Below are 10,509 nucleotides of genomic sequence, written 5' to 3'. Positions count from 1 at the left end.
CCCTGTGGTTCTAGGGCTTTTGCGGGGTACAGAGCCTAGAGTTAAGTGTAGACACGGCCACACAGTGAGGATGGTGGCACTCCCCCGGGTCTAGTGGGAGAGAGGACGCTGGCAGGAGGCTGCTTGGCCTTTTGTAGATGGGCGAAAGGAAGAAAAGAAGCTGCCAGCCTGATTCTCTCTACGAGCCCATCATCCTCTTTGACGCTGTCTCCAAACCCCGTGCCAGCTTTTCACCTTCCACTAAGAGGAAGCGGGCACCCCTGGGGGACAACCAAGCTCTGGGGTGCCCGTCTCCAGCCTCGCTTCTCCCCCAACCCCGCCCCCCACCCAGGCAGCAGACCCCCTGCTCTCGCCCCGGGAAGGCTCCGGAAGACTCTGCGGCGTTGCTGGCTGCGGGCACATCTCGTTCCATGAGTTTTACAAGCTGAAGGGTACAGGTCACGCTGCACACGACCTCGTGACATGCTCCTGCTCTTGTTTTGCCCAGTAAGCACAGGGCTATTCTCATTATCGCTATTATGCTGGTGCATTAGACGGGTTCCGGACAGGAGAGATGGTAATTGGGTCCCAGCGTCACTGGATACAGCACACAAAGAGCTCAAAGGCAAAGACGAGGGTGGGGGCTTGTCTGTAATGGGCCACGGAGTGAACTCCCACTCACCACCTCCATCAAGCCCCCCAACTCATGCACAAGCAGGACAGGTCATTTCCTATCTGATTCAGATGAACTGCCCTGCTCCCCTGCCACCCCCCGCCCTCCCACCTGCACCCCGGCCTCCGTGGATCTGAGCTCGGGAAATGACCCCGAGGCCACGCTGACGTGCAGACCTTCCCAGTGGGACCTACGTCTTCTTCTTCTTCTTGGAGTCAAACCTGGACTTGACTCTCTGAAAAGCCTTGTTCATCACAGGGTCTGCCGGGTCCGCCGGGCCCTTCACCCCCAGCTTCACCATCCAGTAGAAGAGGGACATGCGCCGCTCGCTCTGGCCGCGGTTCATGCGGCGGGCGAGGGTCATGGGCGTCTCCCCCTTGGCATCCTTGTCGTTGATGGAGGCCCCGTAGTTGAGCAAGAGGTTTATACAGTCCAGCCGGCCCATGGCTGCAGCCACGTGCAGGGGCGTCCTGCCCACGGGGGATCTGCCCAGGCAGTTGGCACCTGCGAAATAAGAGAGCTGGCTGAGGGTGGACCACCGGCTGGCCAGGAGCTGCACCTTCAGAAACACCTTCAAGATGAGAGGCCAGAAAGGAACGTTTAGGAGATCAAGTAACTGCTCTCCAGCCCATGCGCCCTGTGCAGTGGGGGCCTTCCTCGCTGCATCCCCAGCCCCGCTCTGCCCCCTGCAGCAGCACTGCCCAGCCTCCAGTGCACCTCCTACAGTAGCCAAGGATCTTTCTATGCTGCCCCATCGCGCTCCTGCTCAGAGCCCGTTGTTGGCATCTTCGGGCAATGTTCTAGGTCTTCACAGCTCCATCTCACCCCCCCCCTCCCCTCCGCACTCCAGCATCACCGCCCCCCTTCCTCCCCTCCCTCCATGCTCCACTTCCACCGGCTTTATCCTTTCAATATACCCGCTCCCCTATCCTGCCCCAGGATCTTTGTACACACTGTTCCCTTTGCCAACAACATTCTCATCCTTTTGTTTTCCTGTGCTAATTCTATCCTTCTTGAAAGACTGAAATTTTTTTTTTTTTTTTTTGGCCACACCCATAGCATGTGGAGGTTCCCAGCCCAGGGATCGAACCTGGGCCACAGCAGTGACCACGTCAGATCCTTAACCCACTGCACCACAAGAGAACTTAATTCTCTCCTTCTTGAGGTTTCATTCTCTTCCTCAGGATAACCTTCCTTGGCGCCCCTCTGCACAAACCCCCCTGCCTTTGCTCAGTGGACAGTCTGCGCCTCCAGAACACGCCATGCACAATTGACCGTGGAATTAATGATTTGTCATCATTTGCTGCCTTCCTTTCATAAACTCCACAAGGGCAGAAAACACACTCGTTTGGATCATTGCTGTTTTCGTCCCCAGCACGGAGCGCGATGCCCGGGCAATGACAGACGACTGGCAGCCTGACTCACGGACAGACTTCACTTCAATTGAATTCCTCGCTGCCTCCCCCAGACGACGGATGAGCTAACGACAGGTGTCCCGTATGGACTTGTTGAATTGAATCAAGTTCTGGGTAACAAATATCATGGCACAGAAAACAAGGCAATTCAATTGCGCGCAGCTGACATTTCCGTAGCCGGTTTTTATGAGCTATGGCTGGCAGTGCGGCAACGTTTTAAATAGGTTCTCACACCGCCCGGCCTCGGCCCCGGCGCCTCTTCGCAGCCACTGTCTTGCAAAGGACAGAAATCGCTGCCTAGCTGGCTGTAATTTTTTAACTGGTGTTTCAAATACATCACAGTTCCATCAGAGTGAAAATGACTTTTTATGAGCTGAAAGGACTGCGGGACTAGGACAAGCCCGTATTTCATCTTCCAGCAGGCGAAGTGCAAAGAGCAGCGGTGGAGGGAGGGGCAGAGTCAAGCAAGGCTCTAGCGTCCCAGGCGCACCTGCCCGTGCTTCCCAGATGTTTTCCCAGCTCGGGTGGTGGAAGCGGGGGAAACAGCAAAGAGAGCCTGGGGTCCAGGCCAAAGGCCGGAAGGGGGCGACTAATTTGGAGGTGAGTTGATATGGGAGACCCTCACTGTGGCCCCTCCTGAGCCCCAAATCACTGACCAGATGCCCCATTCTTCCTTTTCCCAGGGAAGCTCTTGGGCTGGGATGTCTGGCTATCGTGTACCCTCCCTCAGTGGGCCTCTCTGCCCCAAATGCCCCACATTCAGGGACGATAAAGCTACTCCCGCAGAACCTCAGGCAAAGCCCTTTAATGCGGAGGCAAGGCGGGCCTCTGTCTGTGGATGGAGGGAGAGGAGGAGAAATTGCCCTTCGGTGGAGGAGAGCTGAAAAGGGGGTTTGGGACGCACAATTCAAAGGCTTGGAGAAAGGAGAGCAGCCGACCTGCCAACCACCAAGAGAGGGATGCTGGCTCGAGGAGAGACCCTCAGATCAGTGCAGAAGTGGGGCTTCGGGTGGGGGAGAAATAACCCAGACAGCTATTAGGTCTGGCCGGACCCAATGAGCCAGGAAGCACTTTGGGCTGCTCCCGTGTCCTGGGCCCTGAAAGCTCCATCTTCCCGTAACAGAGAGCATCTTCCTGAGACCTGGCCAAGAGAGGGGACAGGGCCTCGGGTGGACACGTCCTCAGACCCTCAGACAGGGAGTGAGTGGCTCCAGGGGGACCTTGACTGGCAGTTGACACCCTTGGGTCCAGGACACTGCTGCTGAAGGGACTAAGAGGACAAGCCGTTCGTTCTGTCCCTCTTGCCCGCAAAAGACCCCCATTCCTTTTTTTAAAAAATAATTCAACGACTTTTATTATATTTATAGTCGTACAACCATCATCACAACCTAATTTTAGAACACTTAAGACCCCCACTCTTTTTTTTTTTTTTTTTGCTTTTTAGGGCCACACCTGTGGCACATGGAGGTTCCCAGGCTAGGAGTTGAATCGGAGCTGCAGCTGCCAGCCTACACCACAGCCACAGCCACACAGGATCCAAGCCACATCTGCGACCTACACCACAGCTCACAGCAAGGTCGGATCCTTAACCCACTGGGCGAGGCCAGGGGTGGATACTAGTTGGGTTTGTAACCGCTGAGCCACGATGGGAACCCCAAACCCCCCCTCCTGAACGTCCTGGGCCCTACCAGAATTACCGTGCTCTAGAAGGTACTGCACAGCCTCCCAGTGTCCTCTGTGTGAGGCAATATACAACGCCACGAACGCCCTCTGGGCGACCCACTTCCTCCACTGCGTGTCTTGGAAATGCTGCGAGTTTGCGGTGCGGTAGAAGGAGTCCTCCGTGACCCCAAGGAAAGACAGCTGGGCGAGACAAAGGCAGTTACGCACGTGAGAGGGAGCACAGGCCGAGGCGCAGGTGCACCTGGCTGGTCCTCGCTCGCGGGACAGTTGCCCCGGATCCAAGGGCAGGCTGGTGATGGGCACGGGGCAGCCCTGACCGGGAAGCCGGAAGCCCCCAGGGGACGCCCTCCTCATGTCCAGGAAAAGACAGATGTACCGTCAGGCAGGTCGGGCAGGCAGGAAACTCTTCCTGTCCATGTTTTGCAGAGAGAAAATAGCTTTTCTGGGTGTCCAGAGGAAGGGGCCACGGCACGGAGGAAGACCCCGGCCGCTGCGCCCCGGCCGCCCCAGAGGGGCACGTGCTTCTCTGGAGATGTGGTGACTTCTGGCCTTCCGGTCTATTTTCAGGCCCATTGTCTCGTTAACTTTTGGAACCCTCTGAACTCTGCTCCCAGATGAATCATAGCCCTGAAACAGCATCATCTCGTGGTGCCGTCAGGCGCTGGGCCCGGGAGGAAGACGGCAGGGCATCCGGTACAGGACCCCAGGGATGTGGGGGCCCCGGGCGGGTGGATTTCTGGCAGTGCTGGCTCAAGACGGGCGGGACCCACCCCGGGCGGGCCCAGAGGGAGAGCCAGCCAGCCAGGGCTGGACACAGTAGACACAGGGTCAGGGGCAGAGGGGGAGCAACGGAGGGCGGAGGACAAGGAGGAAAAGGGGGAGCAGCCAGAGGGCTGTGCAGACGGCTGTGAGGGGCCCTCCTCCTCCTGAGGCGCAGCTGGCCGCCCTCCTGGCCCTGCCTCCCCAGAGCCCGCCCACCCTCCCGAGACCCCCGCCCACACTCAGCCTTCCCTGACCCGCATCCCAGCTGGAAGTCAACTCTGTCTCCTCCGCAAGCTCATAGCTTTCCTCCCAAATCTACTTTCCAGAAAGAACAGCACTTGCTCCCCTGTGTCTCAGGGACTCATCTTCGCTGTTGGGTGGATGTGTTCATTTCCCCCTCCTCCCCCCACCCCCGCCACCCACCCTGGAGCCAGCTCAGGGCCTGGTCCAGAGCAGAGGCACCCGCCCCCCGTGCTGCCAAGCCCTGGGCCGTCTCTGGCCCTCGCCGGGGGCAGACCCCCAGGAGCATTTTTGCAGCATCGAACGATCCGGGCCATGCACTGCTAAGGTGTGTGGGATTTTCCGCTGGCAAATGAGCCTTCCAACTCTACAGACTGCACACATGAAGAGCACATGTGCTTCCCGGCATCCTTTGGGGGTGGGATGGGTGGGGTATCCATCACAAACACGTGGACCCAGTGAAATCGCGACGCCAAACAGCAAAGGGCAACATTCGCTTTGGTCACGATGACCTGAGGCCTTGGTGTCTCTTTTTTTCTGCTCGGAAAGGTGTCCTCAAACACTCACATTGAAGACGGAGTGACCTCACACACACACACTTGACCGTTGCTTCATGAAGTATACTATCCCCTTAAAGAAACATGAAAACACCTTACTGGAATCTCCTTCCACGGCCGCCAAAACCAGCTCCGTCCATCCATCATAATGCCAGATACGTAATGAAATAATTCCACCAGGAACAACATCGTAGAACTTCAGGGTAGCCTCATCCATCAAAATTCCTGTGGGCAAAAATTTTATCTTTAAAAGGAAAAAGTGGGTATTAAAGATAAACCATGACATCAGTTTAGCAAAGAGATGATGCGACCTCAGGCATCCTAACAATAATCTTAGAACTTTGAGCACTAATCTCATCGGATCACGCCACATGCATCTGCTCACGGTGGAAAAAGAGTCGGGCTTAGCCCAAATAGCAGCCCAACCTACATATCTATGGCATATACACACCCGTGGCAATGACTTATAAAATCCTGTAATTACAGCTTGACCTATGGCGAAAAAAATACACGGGTGAATAAAAGTCATTGTAGGAGGCAAACGCTAAGTAGAACTATTTGCACTTGAAGTCACGCTATGTTACAGGCGTGGGGCAGTGTGGTTGGACAAGTTACAAACGTTAAGCTTAAATACCAATTCTGGTTAAGGGTGTCATCGGCTAGCTTAAAGAGCTACTAATGACAGAATGTGCTGGTTCTTTCAAATTATGGTCTAGGGCATCACTTCTCCACCTTGGCACTCCTGATGTTTGAGACTGGCTGGCATTCTGCGCCGGGGTCTGGCCTGGCATTGTAGGGGGTTTAGCAGCATGGCTGGCCTCCGCCCACTACGTGCCAGCAGCTGTGACCACTGAAATCTCCCTAGACATTGCCTAACGGTCCCTTGGGGACGAAAGTGCCCCAGCGGAGACCCCGTGGTCACGTAAGCCACATCATCTTGAATCCACCACAATTACAGCTTAAGATGGAAGACCTCCTGTCCTCTGTGTCCCCACCCAGAACAGCCCCTACTCGTATGAAAGAATGGGGTGGATGGGTCTACTCACGTTTCCTAAATTCAGACTCTAAGGAAGACCGGCAGAATTACTAGAAGAGGATTATAGAATGCTTTTTTACAATGAAGTTGTTTTTAGTAAACCTTTTTTCTTGGCCACACCCACAGCATGCGGAAGTTCCCAGGTCAGGGATGGAACCCCCACTTCCGTTGCCACCTGCACCACAGCTGCGGCAACACCAGATCCTTAACCCGCTGCACCACACGGGAAATTCCTAGTTTACCTTTTCCAAGACACACACATCTTCCGACATGGCCACCTGTATCCTTGCTTAAGGATAACACAACAATTTGCTTTCGCCCCTAAGCAGTGCCCAAATCTCAGGTTGGAAGGGCACTTATTCCGAGTAGCATTCATGAGTTTTGGGGTTTCACGGTGGAGTGCTAGGTGCCTATATGCTCAACACCCACATTCTTTAATCCTCTCTGCAAACCAGGTTTGTCACCTCCCTCTGCCGCCGGGGCAGACCGAGGCGCACGTGGCCGGCAACACGGGGCCCCCCACCAGACCTGCCTTCCCTCTGGCATCATGCATTTCGCACCCTGAATTCTGGTGGCATGCTTCGGTTCCTGGCAACTCCGCACGGTGGATGTAAACCCAGAAGGGTGATTAGCAACTTTGGTTCATCAGGGTCTTAAGTGTGGTTCTAACACGGAGGATAATCAGTAATTAGTCTAAGCAAGACAACGCCACGACTTCCCAACAACTTCGAGAGAATGGGGAAGGCTGCGTTTCCTCACACCGGCAGCAGCACCATTCACGCGCGCGAAACACATCTTGGAGAAATCTGAGCACGTTTTCTTTGCCGTCAGCCTAGACAAATACTAATTATCACCAGCTAAATAAGTGATTAGAGTTGACGTCAGTTGTGGGAGGGCGGGGCTCAGCCGCCAAGATGCTCGACCCCTTTTAGGTCTGCGCCTCTGAGGGTTTTCACACACATTATCTCATTTGAGCCTCCCTGGCAACCTTGGAGGCGTCAGACTGATTATTTAGCAGCAGAAGCCCCATCTCCACTGCTCCTCCGCTCTTTCTTGGTTTGCCGTCTGCGCTAAGGAGGGCGACTGCAAGAGAGATCAAGCTTCTCACAGTGGCTAAGTGCAGCTGAGTGACAGGATTGTGACATCCGTGTTAAGCCACTCCATCCCGTTCACTCCCTCTTAGCTTTCTCGAATTTATGGCACAGCATAGCTCACTGGTGACAATAAATTAACAGAAGGGGTGCCAGACATCTGTAGTTCAGGATACGTAATTTTCGAATTACGTGTGTGGGGACTCTCACTAAGTCCTTGCATAGCTCACTTCACTTTTTAACACCTTAAGTGCAGGGACACCTCTTTCCAAACAAAACCTAGAAAATGCTCGGAGGCATCTCCCACATACTCCTCTCGAAAAGCAAATATTTTGGGGGTGGGGGGTGGGGGGAATGCTTAAGCCACTTCCCAGAGGGCAGAGGAAAGGATCTGGCCTGAAGTCTACACCTGAGTTTCCCCGAGTCATTTGTGCCTAGAGGGGGAGACGGCACTGAGGATTCCATCGAAAAGGGCTCTGCCTCTCAGATTAGAAACTGAGCCCCGGAAGGGCAGCCTCTGGGAGGAGACTGGCTGCTTTCAGCTTTCTCTCCTCACTCCGGCCCCTGCAGTATAGCTGCAGGCTCCCTGCAGAACCAGCTGTTGACTTTCTCTGTGCAGGAGCCCAGAGAGTTTTGTTCTGTCTTTTAATATCTTCGTTTTCTTAAGGTGTTTTTGCTTTGATTTCAACCGGGTGGGGAGATGATGGAGCCCGGGGGCTCTGATCATGTTCTCATATCCTAAATATTGCAGGCAGCGGGGCTGGGACAGCCAGGTCCCGGGGCTGAGGGCAGGAGATGGTGGAGGAGAAATGGAAGGAGGAGCTGATCGGGCTCCAGGGCCCTAGCCCCCTCCCCATGGTGCCTCCCATGGGGGGGGGGTCGTCTGGTTAGTGGGCCTTGGGGTCCGGATTCGGTCACAGTGAGCTTGGGGCACTGGGTTCCGACTCCAGTTGGGCTAGCTTTGAGCTCCAGCCACGGACAAGGACGCAGCTTGATGTTCCAGGTTCTGATACGGACTGGGCCAGTGCCAGGATTTGGGGTCTAAACGTGGCTAGGGTTTGTTTTGAGATCTGGGGTCCTGATGAGGGCAGCTTGCTCTGGTTCTGGGGTTCTGATGAAGGCAAGCTTTGCTTTCTGTCTGGGGGGGCAGTCGGCTCTGGGATGCAGAGTCCTTCTGTGGCCAGGGCTTGTTTGGGGGTTGGGGGTCTGATGCAGTCCTGGGTGGTATGGAAACTGGGGGTGAAGAATTGGAAAGGTCTGCCCTGAGGTTCAGGGGTCTCGATGGTGACAGGTTCTGCTCTGGGATTTGGGGTCCCGATCTAAGCTGTGTTTGGTCTAGAATTGGTGTGGATAAAGTGGTGAAGGATTTGGGTTTCAAACGCAAGCAGCGTTTGCTTTGAGTTTGGGGGTTCTCGTGCAGACAAGCTTCATTTTGCACTTTGGCTTCCTTCCATGGATGTAGTTGGCTTAAACCTTATACTTTCCATGGAGGTTAGGGGTTCAGATATGGGGAGACTGGACTTGAGGTTTGGGGTCCTATCGTGGCCAGAGTGTGTCTCAGGCTTTGGAGCCCTTACGAAGACAGCTGGCTTGGGGTTTTGGTGTAGCAAGGGTGAGTTTGAGAACCAACTCTCAGATGCCGGCAGAGTTAGCTTCGAATCTGGGAGTCCAGAGGTGAGCAGAGTTCATTTTGGGCTCTGGCATCCTTATGCAGACAGAGGAGGCTGAAGGATTAGGGTTCGGGTATGCAATTGGTTAAGAAGAGACTGGGGTCTCCGAATCGAGTGGATCCGGCCTGGGATCTGGGGTCACGATCTGGGTAGAGTCGGCTCCGGGATTTGGGTTTCAGTTGTGAGCAGGGGTCACTTGGGGATTGTATCTGAGGTTCAAACGTAGGTACGGTTCGTGAGAGAGATGAGGCCCTGGGAAGGGCAGAGTTTAAGGCTTTGACGTCCTTGAGTCTATACAATTGCGGAAGGACTCAGGGTGCCGATGGTCACACGGTTAGCCTGGGGACTTGGGGTTCAGTCTGGGGCAGGTGTGGCCTTGGTTTGAGGGTCCTGGAGTGGGTTTGTTCAGAGCTCTAGAGCCCTTGTGAGGACACAGTTATGGAAAGATTTGGGGTTCTGGGGTAGTCATGGTAACCCTGGAGATTTGGGGTTCACTCTGGGGCAGGGCTGGGGCGTTCTGATGGCCCACAGCCCAGCACAGGGATGTGAAGTTTGCCTCCACCTGGGGTCCTGACCAGCAGGTTTGCCTGAGGCTGTGGGGTCCCACTGAGAACAGATGTTTCCCTTGAGGTCTTGTGTGGATGGCACTGCCAGCTCTGTGACTTGGGTCCCAGATGAAGACATGGGGTCTGGGGGTCTGAGGGTCCTGCTGCTTGGGGATTTGGGGTTCTGATGAGGACAGGGTTTGCTCAGGTAGGCAGGTCGCACACCTTGCTTTGGGACCGGAGACCCAACACAGGTGGGGTTTGCCAGGAGATTTGAGGTCTAAGGCGGACCCGGGTTTTCTGCAGTTGGGAATTCCTTAGGTGGTCAGGGCTGGCTTTTCCACCTGCGGTTCCAGGGGACTGGGGTCTGTTTTGACCTCTGGGGGTGCTCCTAGGCAGGCTTCTCCTCCTGCACCGCAGGATGGGAAGGGGACTGGGTCGGGGGAGTAAGCGCGGCCAGGAAAGGGGTCGGGCAGGGGCCACCTTGATCCAGGTACTGGAGCCGCTGGAGGTTGAAGGGGATGCCAAGCCTCAGGTCCAGCTCCTCCTTGAGCTCCCGCACGGTCATGTCGCTGTGGCAGTTGGTCACTCGGCACATCTCCCCGGAATCCTCCAGCAGCACTCGCACGACGAAGACGTCTGAGGCCACGTCGAGCGCCAAGTGTACGGCCTGCGGGTCCCCAACACGGCTGTAGCCGCGGGTGCGGACCCCGGGCTGCACGGCCAGGAGCTGGGGCCGGGCTGAGCCCGCCCCCTGCCCGTCGGGCCGGCGGCCCGCGGGGTCGGGACGATAGGCGCCCCGCGACGACCTCTCCGCCTGCGCCTCTGCCCCCGCCCTCCGCATGGTCCTCGGCTCCG

General features: G+C 55.8%; 1 protein-coding gene across 1 annotated transcript; it reads right to left on the bottom strand.

Annotated features, from left to right (window-relative positions):
- Positions 1 to 776: 776 nt before the first annotated feature.
- ANKRD60 (ankyrin repeat domain 60) lies at positions 777 to 10,413 on the bottom strand. The gene is made up of 4 exons (XM_047770284.1): positions 10,135 to 10,413; positions 5,404 to 5,534; positions 3,765 to 3,930; positions 777 to 1,156 (listed from the first exon to the last, which is right to left on the bottom strand). The coding sequence occupies exons 1-4, from the start codon at positions 10,247 to 10,249 to the stop codon at positions 843 to 845; spliced, it is 726 nt and encodes a 241-aa protein (XP_047626240.1). The 5' UTR covers positions 10,250 to 10,413; the 3' UTR covers positions 777 to 842.
- Between the last annotated feature and the right edge of the window lie 96 nt (positions 10,414 to 10,509).

Source organism: Phacochoerus africanus, chromosome 3 (assembly GCF_016906955.1).
Source record: "Phacochoerus africanus isolate WHEZ1 chromosome 3, ROS_Pafr_v1, whole genome shotgun sequence".
NCBI classification, from domain to species: Eukaryota; Metazoa; Chordata; class Mammalia; order Artiodactyla; family Suidae; genus Phacochoerus; species Phacochoerus africanus.
This window is presented reverse-complemented; position numbering and strand designations above follow the sequence as displayed.

What these genes read in the sequence shown, in the direction of transcription:
- ANKRD60 (XM_047770284.1), bottom strand. Translation starts at nt 10,249, where the DNA reads ATGTGCCGAGTGACCAACTGCCACAGCGACATGACCGTGCGGGAGCTC. An exon ending in TGGAAGGAGATTCCAGTAAG is followed by an intron (nt 3,931 to 5,403) that starts GTGTTTTCATGT and finishes TGTCTCGCCCAG; the next exon opens with CTGTCTTTCCTTGGGGTCAC. An exon ending in GCAGTACCTTCTAGAGCACG is followed by an intron (nt 1,157 to 3,764) that starts GTAATTCTGGTA and finishes CTTATTTCGCAG; the next exon opens with GTGCCAACTGCCTGGGCAGA.